At 34.2% G+C, this 15,851-nt stretch overlaps 1 protein-coding gene across 1 annotated transcript in view; it reads right to left on the reverse strand.

Annotated features, from left to right (window-relative positions):
* Positions 1–15,851, reverse strand: part of dally (division abnormally delayed protein) — a 281,037-nt gene that overhangs the window by 59,912 nt on the left and 205,274 nt on the right. Inside the window, exon 3 of the mRNA XM_088263048.1 lies at positions 3,929–4,692. Within this exon, the coding sequence (XP_088119174.1) occupies positions 3,929–4,692 (764 nt within the window). The remainder of the gene's footprint in view (positions 1–3,928; positions 4,693–15,851) is intronic.

The following is a 15,851-nucleotide window of genomic DNA, read 5'->3' on the forward strand; positions in this document are numbered from 1 at the left end:
TACCGGAAGGTCTCATCTTCGTGAAATATCGCAAGCCACATCGGTCTGTAGGCTCCAGCCCACAGGTGTGATAATCCCTTGAGATGGGTCGAGGAAGATGGTAATATGGTGTATTGCAGATGGTGATGAGTCACTTATCCGTCAAATTTAGCATGTTTTACGGTTCTGATCGCGGAGGCGTTTGCATAAAATTATCAATATTTTATGCGGACAAAATAAATTTCAAAGGATATTTTATTTATACACTAGCTCAGTGGTCGGCAAACTTACTATACGAAGAACAAAATATGCACTTTTTCCATTCAAACTATTATCCGCACCCAATAGTGCATAGGGCACTGCATTATATAAACGCAGTGTTATCTTGATTGTTGACACATGAAGGAAAGGTGATCAGCCCTCCAAGTACCGCTTCAGGTACCAGTCCAGGGTAATATTGAATAATTATAAGAGCGAAAAGTCACTTATATTTATTTGACCCCCCTGGGAATTGAAACCCGGGACCTCCAGTACGGTAACCCACCGTGCTGACCATAACACTACGGATGCGGACAAATATGCACACTACAACGATTAAAAATTTTCTTAAGAGAGCAAATTTGTTTGCAATTCTAGTACCTACACCTTAATTATACACTTTTTTGACCTCTATCAAACTAATAGTTTACTCAATAAAACTTGATTTTACACATGGAAAAAAATTACTACTTGAAAAAGAAATCTTTTGAAAGTCTATAAGAACAATATAAAAGATAAAAGATAAAGAAATCTTTTGAAAATCCATAAGAACACTATAAATTATAATAAAGCAATTCTAGTATTTTTTAAATCATTTCAGAGTATTTAAGGGAGAGGAAGATCCCCACACGATGGACCGATCAAATTAAGGCAGCAGCAGGCACCTCAGTGGTTGGAGCGCTAAGTCCAACGCAGTCAAGGGATAACTGGAGAAGAGTCATTGCTTCTGCAAGGGTCACAACCCTCAGCAATGAGGAATAAGACGGAGAAGAAGAAAAAAAAATTAAAAACCTCAGCAATGAGGAATAAGACGGAGAAGAAGAAAAAAAAATTAAAAAATTTAGAGGTCTTAAAAATATGGACCAAGGCAAAATGAAGGAATGTGAAAACGATCAAGAGTTAATATTATGAAAATTTTAATTTTTTTTTTACTATATTTTTTTAATATCCTTTTGTTAAAATAGATTTTTTTTTAAGTATGTAAAAGTATTTTGTCCGCCTCCGTAGTGTAATGGTTAGCACGCTCAGCTACCGTTCTGGAGGTCCCGGGTTCGATTCCCAGGGGAGGAGGTCAAATAAATATAAGTCATTTACTGTAATATTTATTCAATATTACCCTGGACTGGTACCTGAAACGGAGGGCTGATCACCTTTCCTTCGTGTGTAAACGATCGAGATAACACTGCGTTTATAATTAGCAGTGCCCTATGCACCATTGGGGTGCGGATAAGGGTTTTAAATAAATAAAAATGTAAAAACCACCGACAAGACACATAAGGTGGCTTGGTGGGCTTTGCAAAAAAAAACATTTTTATTAATTATGTTTATGATTTTTTCAATGAATGTATTTTTAATAAATAAAATATGCATATTTAATAAATAAATGTAAAAAAAGGCCTTTATCATATTACGAATACACCCAATAAAACTTGATTTCACATTTAATAAGGATTTTATTAATTGAAAATAAGGTATCCATAAGAACAGTTCTTATTGCGAGTAATGTCCTTGCATCTCCTTTGAAAGTTTTGATCGTTATTTTAAGCACGTTTCCAGGTTTTCATCAATAAAACGATTTTTCAGTTTGCTTTTAATAAGGGCCATGCTTCAAAAAGACTTTTCGTATGAATAAAAAGAGTCGACGAGCCATCCCGCGGATATTTGTTCCGGAGTCGCACTTAAAGGTCAAACAGCCGCACGCGGCTCCGGAGCCACACTTTGCCGACCTGTGCACAATAATAATAATAATAATAACCATATCCGCTCCCTAGGTGGAGCATATGGAGTCCACAAACTGTCTCCAGGCTTTTCTGTCGGCTGCCAGCTCCCTTGCATCCTCCCAAGTCAGATCCGCGTCCCGAAGTTCTGACGAGAACTGCCGACGAATTGCACAAGCTAATTCATTTTTATTCATTATGTATGTATTGCATATCCGCACATATTTCGCACATTGACTGGGCAACGCCTATAAAACAAATATGCTCAAACCAATCTGCATAAATAAAAAAAATAACGTTCGTTTGTTCAAAATCTTTAATCACCGATTAAATATTCACCGTCATATTATTAATGAGTTATTCATAGATTTCCTCGAAATATTGACACAACGTTGAATTAAAAAACGTAAGTGTTTTGAATGAATGGTCAGCACGCTCTGCTACCGTACTGATGGTCCCAGGTTCGTTTTCCAACAGGGTCAAAATAAATATTAATTTTTCATTCTAATATTTAATATCACACTGGTACCTGAAGCGCAAGGCTGATCACCTTTTCTTCGTGTATTTAACGATCAAGATGACCCTGCTTCTATACGATGCCGTGCCCTATGCACCATTGGATGTGGATAAGGGTTATAAAAAAGTGTTTTGTATATCCCTATGACAGCTAAAAACAGTTTTTTTTATAAACAGCTACAGCTGACCGCAATGGCACCGACATCTATTGAACGTAACAGCAATACACGCTATATTAATCATTGCTTATGGCGGACATCATGCTTCTTGGTAGCTGCTAATATATTGAGTGATCACATATTGTATGTTAAATTTGTTTTCTGACATCTTACTAACCTGGTGATCTTAGCCTTGGAAGGAACCAATAAATACCCTTGGCTTCTACCTACATTTTACGATATAAATTAAAAAGCCAACCGATCTTTGCACCTTAATTATGATGTAGAAGGAATGAATACAGTTTTTCAACCGTAGAAAATACTAAATATTTATCTAATTTTAACGAGTAAATACCGAATTTCATCACAAATGTCAGATTGCCACTTTTGCTCCGACGATAAATCTTTGTTCATAATTTAAGTTGGATTTTCTGCGCATTTTTTAAAAAGAACTTGAAATTTCAATATTATATTTCAAGCTGAAAAAATCCAAAGTTTACGCGTGTTTACAGTATTTTCGTTCCCGTAATTCAATATTGAAACGAAGGAAATATCACGAAAATAAAATTGAAAAAGATCATATGTAACAAGGAAATTTTGTAGCAGTTGCTTTAAATATAATAAATAATAAAAAAAAGAATAAAGTTTAAGAGATTTTAAATATGTAAATACTGTCTATAAGAAGATTAAATCTAGAAATGAAACTTCTAGTCTTAAAGTGAAGGGTTAAATGATGTTTTTTACAACGACAAATGACAAATGTGTCATCACTATGTCCAAATGAATGTAATTCAATACTATTCATTTATTTATTTTACGTGTATTTCAAAACATATTACATACAAAAATCATATATACATATAATATTCCCGATGGGTGATTTCTATTTCTCATTTTGGGATATGGGATTTAGATTAACGTAATTGAATATTACAATTTATAATGACAAGAAGGAAACATCAGGGGAAATTGTATAGCAGTTGCTTTAAGTATAATAAATAAATAAAAAGGTATTGAATATATGAGATTTTTTAAGTAAATACCGTTTAAGTTCTGAAAAATATCTAGAATGAAACTAGGTTTAATCTATAAACAGGTCTAAAGATCTTTAAGTGGTGTCTCAAATGAATTTTTATTAAGATGACAAATAAGATGTCATCGCTATATCCAAATGTGTGTAATCATTCATTAATCCAGTCCAGAACATAACAACCGGCGAGATATCCTTGGGACTGTCCTGAGGTTATGGGTTAAATTAGCAGAATGAGGTTCATGAAATGAAAAATTAATTGTTCCTACCTTCTTTTCGAGACTTGGAGCATTTTCCATGGCGTGCATGATGGCTTCGGATATTCTCGTATCGAGTCCTCTGATCACTGAATCTACATTGACACCGGCCCCAGTGTCGTGGGTCTTCACAGCGATGACCAATCTTTCAACAGCTCCGACGTACCCGTTCCACGGAAGATCCAATTCCGACACGTGCTGAGTCAAGCAACCTCTCAACACGTTCAAACAGTAACCGGAACACGGTTTGATATTGGTATCTAGACCCAAGCATTTTGGACAGTACGTCATCTTCAGCAGAGCGGTGTGGCAAGCTGATTGAGACGTGTCAACCTTTTCAGCCTCTTCCATCAGAAGCGTGTCGGTAGTATTCAACACTTCTGAGCCTAGAGATAATGCCTGCAGCAAAATTCTCGTCGCTTCTAAGCTCTTGAAGATCTGTTGTGAAATCTGCCTTGGGATATCCCCGAAAGGCTGGATCTCTTTGATGGTGTTCCTCAAGCACGTCTTGTAGTACTCGCTGAAGTCTTTTTGCTGTGGATTGATGGTGTGGTGATATACGAGGGGGAAGAGATCTGTGAAGAATACGGAGACTGATGCTTCGATGTTTAGGTCCGAGGTGCTGGAGAAGTCACTGGTATTCTTGACGTAGTTCCGTATGTCTGAATAGAGTCTAGCAATTGGCTCCTTGGAGAGTACTGACATCCTCTGGTAGACTTGCGCGAAAAGGAATAGAGTTTTATTTTCTGACTGGCGCGCTAGTTCTATCACGTGATCTGTAAAAAAAGAAAAGTAAAGATGAGATTTGTAAAAATGACTAAAATATATCCAGATATATGTATGAACACTAAAAGACCAAAAAAAATGGAAGGATACGGAAGATGCCTGTATCCAGCAGTTGAGGGCAGCAGGCTAAAGAAGAAGAAAACACATCTACAGAACGTGTTTATCGATGGGTTTTGTAAATGTCCTTAAAAATTAATTTAGAAACATAACGTGGATAAAAATTGATTACTTATTACGTTCTTGTACTATCAAAAAAGCTTGATGTTCAATATGCGATAAGGCTTCTCTTCCTATTTACGAAACGAAACGTGAAAAAATACTAATATTACTAACATTTTCGTAAAAAAAATAAGTAAGTAAAAATGACTAACCACAAAGTAAATGCTTTAAATATTAATAATATTGAGAATATGAAAAAATCAGATTGATAATATAGCAATTCGATCGCGGACGAAGGGAATATGATACCTTGTCATTATATATGCATTGAGTTTTGTCTTTAAAAAATGATAATTAACCTCGACTTCAAAGTGAAACTTTTAGTCAAATGACAAATTGAAAAAATATTCATATCCGGCATAGAAAAACTATTGCAAAAAAATAAGTTTTATAGTGAGCTCTAACACCAATTATGCAAATATGGTTTTGTTAATAATAGATCACGGTGATTGAAAATTATGCGACATGCATCGAAACACGTGGCACAATACATTTGAAGAAAAAGTGGTCTTTCTTTACCTGGCAATACTTAAAGTAAAAAGGAAAATAGCCTAGTTTACCAATAAATTAACGCAATAAAAATACCAATAAATAAAAATAAAAACAAACAATATACATACATACGTCAAATCAAATTGGTCGAAAATTAAATACACCGAGTTTCAAATAACCAATCAACTTTGAAATTCAAAACAAAAGCCTAAACTTGCTTCCTGAACAGGCTATAAATGAAAATTTAACTGGGTCAAATTGTATTAAATTCATATGAAGCTAAAATTCAATAAAAATAAAGCTTCAATTGTAAAAGGAAAAGTGAAATGAACATTTTCATATAGGTTACAGGTATAGATTTAAATGTGTTACAATTACCAAATATTTTTTTGTATTTAATTTTTAAAACCACTATTTCGTAAAATCTCTAAAAACCTTCTTAAATATGTGTTAATAAAAATTAAAATACATGTGTTTTTATTATTTACAAAAATATTTCGATTTCTTACTATTTATGTGGGCTCATTATAAGAAATAGATATCAAATTGCGGTAGAGTGGGTTCGAACCGAGGAACTCTGACTCAAGAGTCCGCGACACTAACCAAGGGGCCACAACCCGACACTATTTTACTATTAAGACATGGAATTTTCAATTGGTTCTGAATCGGCTTTTTACTTATTTCCTTTCTTATTTACTTTTCTTTTTTTACTTACTTCGTTTCTTATTTTTATTATTTTTTATTAGTTGGAACAAAGACTATATGGCGAGACATATCATTGTCATGTTGTATATTATTATTATCAGATACTCTATGGATGATTTACATATTATAATATATAACATATATTTATAGGTGTTTGATTTAGTGGAATAATTTTTATATCTATAATTTATATTTGAAGCAATAACATTTTAATTCACTATTTTATAATTACTATTTTATAATATAACCTTGTTTTAAAATCACTAAACAGTCTTGAAAAGAAAGCGGTTAGCTTCGAAACCGATACACATTATAATTATATATAAGTTACAATAAAATATTTATAGTGATTTCAAAACAAAGTTTTATTTTAATTGTATTTGATAACATTTTTTTGTTTCGCTTGAGTTAAGCTGAATAAAACTTATTATTATTACAATTATGTAATTTTTTAACACAATGCATTTTTAGAATATGGTTTTTAAGCATTGGTATTTTTGGGATATCTGTGTTATCGACGCGAATCGTGGTAATCGTCCGGGCGCATCTTTCGGCTTTCGGCGCAGTACTCAAAACACCGCCATTACTGTCATCTGGACGGTTTCCCGCGATATTAATTCTAATTTATACATCTGGTCCGGTTTAATTAGAACCTCCGAAATTGACCGAGAAGGCCGTCGAACTCGTACTCCCAAAAATAATACCAAGAAGCCAATCGCCGATGTGCTAGCAATGCCTCGTACGTCACAAAACTAGAAATTAATAAAAAAATTGTATTCGTATGCGTAACATTAAATGGTATTTTAAATTGAATTTTTCAATCAAATACCATTTGCTACTACAATTGACAATCCTTTTCAAATTTTGATAAAAAAAAATATCTTGTGAATATCATTAAATGATTCAATTTAAGTATTACTTGATAAATACCACTTTTTATTAAAATCTATTTTGGCACGAGTTTCGATGCATTCCACGTGATTTTCATGAAAATTAAGATGATGCGGAATGCATCGAAACACGTGTCACAATAGATTTTAAAAAAATAGTGGTTATTACGTAAAACTTAAATTAAAAATTGTGAGATGGCACCTTTGTTGCCTAGTATTTTTTTCGTTAATAGACTATACTTTTAAATTAATTAATTTTTTATTTATTGTTTCGGCATTAACTTTGTGGTAAGACATGTGACAATGATTAAAGAAAACACTTGTTTTTTACCACTTGAGTTTTATTAAAGACTACATATTTCAGAAGTTTAACTTCCATCATTCAATTCTGTATAATAACTCATGAGTTATTATACAGAGTAATAACTTACCGAATAAAACAAAAAAACGTAAAAAACTCCACGTAAACGATGATCGCAAATAATGTAAAAAAATGCGTTACAAGTCGAGTCAAAATCCAATGAGACGATATTTTCGACGTAAACTGGGGGAAAAAACGTAAATGCGGGTAATAAATGTACGAAAATGAAGTGGGACAGAAATTATTATACGGAATTGGCGGGGAAACGTTAAATATAGGGACGTACAATCCGGGATTCACTATATTTACAAATTTGTGATATGCGAGGTATTGCATGAGCGAAATATTTACCCATTTCGAGGATGCTACACGGCGGGACGTAAAAAGTGAACATGCTGAGAATTTACAACTGGCCACCTTGTCGAAGTTTGCCAATAAAAAAAGCCTTCATTGTCAAACATGTTGTGAAAATACATACATTAAATATTGATTTATTTGTTTGCATAATAAAATGATAAATTCCTACTGGGAAAAAACAATTTTATACGCTAAAGATACGTTATTATTTTTAAATCTCCTCTTCTGAGCCTTACCCGTACCCAGTGGTGCATAGGGCACTGCATCAGGTGATACATTATTAAGTTTATCGTTATTTACATGTAGGCGAGGTGATTACTCTCGCGCATCGGGGGCCAGCAGTGCAAGGGACATAAAATAAATATTACAGTGAAAAATCATTTTTGATTTATTTTTACCCCCCTGGAAATAGAACCCAGGAACTCTAGCAACAAAAGTATCCAAACGCGTTAACCCCTACACTAAGGAGGCCAAGTATATGTTTTTTAGTTATTGAATAAACATATAGTATAAACACAGCATTGGCGGGACATGTTGCAAGACAGGACTCCTCACGATGGACCCCTAAAATTTTAAGATGGAGACCTTGGGAGAATAAAAGAGGCGTCAGAAGACCTTAAAAAAGATGGTCCGATGACTTAGCCGTTGTGGCGGGGTGAAAATTGGCTGATGGATACGGAAGTGACCGATATCCAGCAGTGGTGGACAGAAGGCTAAAGGAGAAAAAGAAGATACACATAGCAATCCATGCTCACAACCGTCGTCAAGAAAAGGGCATTTAGTGGGCTGAGCCATGTCGCCTCCAGAGAGCTTCAATCAAGCTTGCCTCTTTTACAAGGCATCAGGTTTCTGCCGCCCAGGACGTCCGCTGCTGATAATCTGTGGGGCAGTTCTCGTCTGAATATCGGGACGCGAAACTGGCTTCGGAGGATGCAAGGCAGAAAAGCCTGGAGGCAATAAATGAATTCACTGCAGCATACAAGGATAACCTTACAAAATGGGGTCTTGTACTGAAAGAACAAGAACTTTTGGAGCTGGAACAAAAGTCAAGGAAAAATATCTCTAAATATTACTCCAGTTTCAACCTATGTGTTAAGGTGGAGGCTGACTGGAGCATTTCGTCGTAACATAAAGTCGTAACATCGCTCGCGGCAAGCATCACCGAGCATCCGAAACTCCATAGTTTCGAAACTCCATAAGTCATGGCCGAGCGCTTCATCCATATGGAGCGCTCGGCTCGCTGTACTGACTTCCTGAATGCTCGCATCGTATCGTGTTACGTTACGACAAAATGCTCCGGTCAGTCTCCTCCTTTATAGGATGACCGTTGACCTTATGAGAACGTTGATATCGTGTACCTACTGTGGTGACGACGAACATTCGGGTGATAGTTTTGAGAACCCGATTCGGAGAAGATGAAAAAAGATGAAGAATTCCATCCTGACCAAAATCCACCAAGGCGGAAGACAAAGGAAGACATTTCAAAGGATGAAACAATTCCAAAAATACTTAATTAACCAAGACCAATCGAATACGCTGAACGCGGAAAACAGTATTTAAGTTTTTACTCATCATTACAAAAGCTAATTAGCAAGATGATTCCTGACTACACCAGATATGACAAGAACTAAAAAACTGAACACTAGTCTTGGCGTCTTCTGAAACCGGTCTAGTTTTACTTGTGATTTGCTATACCAGTGTTTCCCAACCTTTTTTATGGAGGTCTTCACCAAAAAGTTAAAAAGAAAAAAGGTGCCGGAACGCCGTTCAACCTAGTTACATAGAAAAAAGCCCTGCTTATATTTATTTGACCACCCCTCCTGGAAATCGAACCCGGGACCTCCAGAACGGTAGCTGAGCATGCTGACCATTACGCTAAGGAGGTGAACAATATTTTTTCGAAAATGCGTTTTTCGACAACAACTTAACAAAAACCAACCATTCGCGCATTCCCCCCAAGACATTCAAATTGCACGAAAATATATTGTTCACCTCCGTAGTGTAATGGTCAGCATGCACAGCTACAGTTCTGGAGATCCCGGATTCAATTCCCAGAGGGCGGTCAAATAAATAAAAGTGATTTTTTCACTCTAAGATTTATTCAATATTACCCTGGACTGGTACTTGAAGCGGAGGGCTGATCACCTTTCCTTCATGTGTTAACAACAAGATAACACTACGTTTACATGATGCAGTGCCCTATGCACCATTGGGGTGCGGATAAGGGTTTGAAGAAGAAAACAATATAAAAATAAAATTTTATTAATTGATTCGGCAGTCACTTTGTGGTAATCTATCCATTTTGAATTTAAGTTTTACTTGGTAAATACCACTATTTATTAAAATCGATTGTGACACGTGTTTCGATACATTTCGCATCATTTTCAAACACCCAAGGACACAACTTCCAATGGTTATGCATGTAGGAAGAGCTACCGCTATGTTGAACATTATCACATTGGATATTAGTCTGTTCCATGTGTCCGAAGGAGTTTTCCGAAACGGGATTCTTCTATCCCTTCAAGTGGTCTTGCTTACTTAAAAGTACGCATTGAACATTGTTTGTTATGTATATATAATTTTTTTTGTTCAAAACTGTAAAATTTAGAATTGGCTTCACATACGGGGTGGGGCCTGTGCCCCACGTTGGGAGGCACTGTACTATACCATCCTGCATAGCGCCTGGCTGCATTCGCCAATGTGCAGATAGGTGGTTTTAATTGATTTTCGTTCAGTTTTATCGGCGCGCTGTGATGTCGCTACGTGCAATCAATTCACCCGACTGTTTTTGTACCGATGGTGGACTGTAATTATTTTTATTTATACAGCACAAAAGCTTGTTTCAAAAGCAATGCGCTTGAATTACTGCTTAGTGGAGATATTGAAATTAATGTTGATTACAAAAATATGTATGTTATATGAATATGCAAAAAATAGCTTTTTATCTGATATTTGTTACCTTTGAAGTGCGTTTCTTGTAGTAAAAACCTTAACACTTTTTTTACCATTAATTTTTTTTCAAAATCTTCTTACATTTTATAACTTATATTTATATTACAAGTTATATGTAAATTATACTCTAAGATAATAATAATAATAAAACCCTTATCCGCACCCCAATGGTGCATAGGGCACTGCGTCATATAAACGCAGTGTTATCTTGATCGTTTACACATGAAGGAAAGGTGATTAGCCCTCCGCTTCAGGTACCAGTCCAGGGTTATATTGAATAAATATGACAGTGAAAAAATCACTTATATTTATTTTACCCCCTTGGGAATCGAACCCGGGACCTCGAGAACGGTAGCCGAGCGTGCTGACCATTACACTACGGAGGCGGACATATTCTAAGAAGGGTTTAAAATAAAAATTACTGATTTTACACTCTAATATTTATTTAATATTACCCTGGACTGGTCCCTGAATCGCAGGAGTAATCACCTTCATATAAATAGTAATCAAGATAACACTGCCTCAATACAATGAAATGTCCTATGCACCACTAGGTGTGGATAAGCGTTAGAAGAATAGAGATACTAGAGTTTTACGAAGCTATGTGTACTAGTTACACTCATCACGGGGAAAGAAGGGTTGCTGAATAATTGTCTGACATATATAATAGTGACTTTAAAAAAAGTCAATATGTTTGGTGAATAACAATAAATTTAACAACATTTTGAGTGTGTCCAAATACTTGTTCACAAAATCTGGATTAACTCAATATTTTATTATTAACTTATTTTTATATATTTTTTGACATCTCATCAAAGATGAAGAAGAATATGGAAAAATATATTGTAAATAAATTATCTGGCCAAATTATAAGCTTAAAAAATAAAAATAAAAATGGTATTTTCTGGCGTTTCTCATGTGTGTGATTGTAATCCAGGATTCGGACCTCACATACTTATAAAAGAGTTTCTGCTAAAAAGCTTCTTTTCATCCCACCAATAGATTTCTCTATTGAAGTTCTAGTGCTTCAAGAACAATGTTTCAAAATTGGTTCATATATATAGAACTTACAAGAATTTGAGTGGTGTGGTTGTCAATAATGGGTAGAATTGGTGAATGTTACACGTGTGTAAAGTGATCACTTAAACCAGCCTATGACGGTCGTCAGCCCCGTAAATGCCCAGACTTCCGTATTCTTTTTTTTAAATTGATGTTTTACTTAGTAAATACCACTATTTCTTAAAATCTACTGTGACACGTGTTTTGATGCATTTCGCATCATTCGCATTGCATTTGCATATGCATACGGTGTTTGAAAACACCGTATACGTATGCGCACGTGTCACAGTAGATTTTAAGAAATAGTGGTATTTACTACGTAAAACATTAATTAAAAATGGATAGATTTTACCACAAAGTGACTAATCAATGAAATTCTATATTCTTCTTCATCTTTGATGAGATGTCAAAAAATAATATAAATTTAACAATTTCTACTTGATTTTCTAGAAATACCAGGAAAGCAGTTGTACTGAGGAGTCGAACGTTCTATCCTTTTCTTCAGTCAACAGACCATTGTTTGAAATATCCCTTGTCCCAAGTTTGCTAAGCCGATGAATGCTGTGCTATGTTGTATTGCATTGTTGGCATTCACTAATGAATTCCTTTAACAAGGATACCTCGTAACGACGGACGAGCGAGCAAACTCTACATATAATTGAGTGCTTTGGTAACGGTACCTTCATAAGCTGAATAAAAATCTGAGCTTGAAAGCTGTGATTATAATATTAACATAATAATTATTTATTCAAAATCTGGAAGTATCTCGGATTTTACTACCATCCCGTTTTATAATGTGCAAGCAGTACACGCAGAGATATATAATTTTTTTTTTTTGTATTTTGAAAATTTATTAACTTCTCTAAAACATTAAGTATTTCAATGTTTTAGAATTTAGTACATAAACCCTGATGATGACAACGTTCTTATCGAAACCGGTTGGGTAAAGTGTACCAATAAAAAGTGGTTGAAACAAAGTTGTTTTATTTTATAAAGTTTATAAAATGTGCCACAAAGTATCTGGGAAAAAGATTCCAGAAATTATTTTATTTTATTTTATTTATTATTATTATTTTTTATACAAATATCGTAATAATTTCATTTTAATTTTAATGACCTGATGATAGAATGACTTTCCGGTAGTCACAAATAAGTGTTTAAAAAAAAGTGGTATTATACAAAGTAAACAATGGATGGTAATGAGAGTGTTTTATATAAAATAATATTTATTTATTGATTCGGCAGACATTTAACGGTAATATCTTTCCACATTTAATATGTATTTTACTTGGTAAATAACCATCTCTTAAAATCAAATTATTTCTTAATTTCAAAGAGAGAAGGTAAGAAAGTAAAAACTTCATGGTATTGATTTTAATTTTATAATATTCAATTAAATTAAATTCAATTCAATTTATTAAATAATTAATATATACATTACAAACTAACATTTAAGGCATATACATTTAAAAAAAAAACAAATTAAAAAGTAAGCAAGATCTTGTTAAATGTGTAGAAGAATCCCGCTTCGGAAGACTCCTTCGGATACATGGAACAGATCAATATCCAATGTGATATTGTTCAACATAGCGGTAGCTCTTCCTACAGGCATAACCATCGGCAGGTTGGTCCTGTGTATAGGAATGTGAAACAATCAATTCCAGTAAATTTAGAAACATTGAGTATTATTTTACAACATTTTGAGTGTGTCCAAATACTTGTTCACAAAATCTGGATTATCTCCAATTACAGGAGTTATTTTCATATTATTTTTTGATATCTCATCAAAGATGAAGAAGAATATGGAAGTCTGGGCATTTACGGGGCTTACGACCGTCATAGGCTGGTTTAAGTGATCTCTTTACACACGTGTAACATTCACCAATTCTACCCATTATTGACAACCACACTACTCAAATTCTTGGAAGTTCTATATATATGAACCAATTTAGAAACCTTGTTCATGAATCACTAGATGTCATTTACATCTCACCAATAGATGTCTCTAGTGAAGTTCTAGTGATTCATGAACAAGGTTTCTAAATTGGTTCATATATATAGAACTTCCAAGAATTTGAGTAGTGTGGTTGTCAATAATGGGTAGAATTGGTGAATGTTACACGTGTGTAAAGTGATCACTTAAACCAGCCTATGACGGTCGTAAGCTCCGTAAATGCCCAGACTTCCATATTCTTCTTCATCTTTGATGATATATCAAAAAAATAATATGAGTATTATTTTTATATCAAAATGAATAACGTCGAAGTTTTTACTTTCTTACTTTCTACTCTTTTATCTTTCCTGTTAATTTATTTATTAACAATTACGTGTAGTTTGTATTACCTAATTGACTTCAATATTTTGATGTGGAACGTACAAACTCCCTGTCGAATCACCAGGAAACTTATTAGCGCTTCCTGTGAATAGAACAAACTCTAAATAAACTTCCTATATTTATCGTTGATCAAAATTGGGTAACAATGAATATGAATTTTGATATACTCAACTCGACATTGTCAGCGATAGGATCGTTTAACATTGTTAGTCGACATTGATATCGTGGTGTGTCCCTCGTTTCGTACAATTTGTCTTGGACTTGATCATTGACCTTTCCCTTTTCCCCTTTTTCTCCTTCCCGTCCCTCTTCCAGATATTTTTACAAATGTGGAATTTTGCAATTGGAACAGTGCAAGAAGTACTCGTATACTTGATGTAAATGTTTTGTTTAATTCCTAAAAAAAAAAAGAAATCCTTCAAACGATTTCCTGCAAAACTTCTTATTATCATAAATAAAATAAAAAGCGTAGTACAAACGCTCAAAAAAGCTGCGTCGGTGTCCTGTCGTTTAGCAATAACTTACGCAAGTATATTTAATATTGTCTATATTGCCACACTTCACAAGTTTTTATTTTATTACTAAATTAATATTCATTTATTCATAAAAGCGCTCTTCAATACGTCTGAAGCTACCAGGAGATCATAATTTACAGCACCAAATTTACGCTGGGTGTGAAAACATGTTGAAGCAATTTTCACGATTATTAAATATCGATTTAAAAGCTCGACTTTAATCATATTTGCTCCGATGTATCAGGGGCGCATAAACCAGTTATGGGTACACGGTGTTATACGATTGCCGCAGTTCGACTGGATACCGGATTCTTGCGTGCGAGTGCGAACCGGTGCGTGTACAATTTTGGCGAGATCTTCTTTCGTTCCCTGTTCTCCTGTGGGAATCGCCTGCGGATTAGGTAACCGGTCTTTGAACTCTGTCCTTCTGGTCCCATTTCGGGAACAAAGGAACATGTACGATCCAATAGTTCAAGATTAAAAAATCAGGGACTGGGTTATAGAGAGTACAATATAAAGATCTAGTCAGAGGTGATCAAGTGAATTGTTATTTTGTAACCGTTGTGTAACTTGGTTAGTTAGATTCGTAACTTAATAAGTAAGTTACTAAAACAAATTAAATAATGTGGACGTTGATTTAAACTAGTTTGCGAACGCATGTCTAATAGATTTTCGGGATCATGTGACAGTATATGCCAGGATCACATAAGGTATATTGCATTATATCTTGATATATGGCAAATATATGGTAAATATATGGCAAGTTGCAATAACCTAACTTTAGAATTAATCTACAAACAAAGACAACCGCCGTAATACTTCGATAAATCGATTTCAATAAATGTCAATTTAATTTATAAATTTAATCTGCATTTTTGTTTCGAGGAAAAAAAACCGATTTACATTTCCAATTAAATAATTTGCCCCATACTAATAAATATTTTTTAAAGCCTGTATAGTGAATGTGAACCGTTTATTACTCTTGTTTTAAATTGCATAAATGAAATTACATAAACATAAAAATGTATAGTTTATTTATTGTTTTTACTTTAAAACTTTCAAAACTAATTTTTTATCATAAACCAGTAAATATTAGATTTTGTTTCAATAAATCTGGCATGGTTTCAAGGATTTTGCTTTTTATTTCTTGTTTATTATGGAAGTTGACCTAAAATAATTGGCACAGTTGAATGAGACTGCAGTGGTTCACTTATTTTCCACCAGTTTCTTGGTACACATAAAATATAACTTACAATACAGCTAC

This window comes from Brachycentrus maculatus, unplaced genomic scaffold (genome assembly GCF_059751285.1).
Source record: "Brachycentrus maculatus isolate JH-2025_06_01 unplaced genomic scaffold, ASM5975128v1 h1tg000196l, whole genome shotgun sequence".
NCBI classification, from domain to species: Eukaryota; Metazoa; Arthropoda; class Insecta; order Trichoptera; family Brachycentridae; genus Brachycentrus; species Brachycentrus maculatus.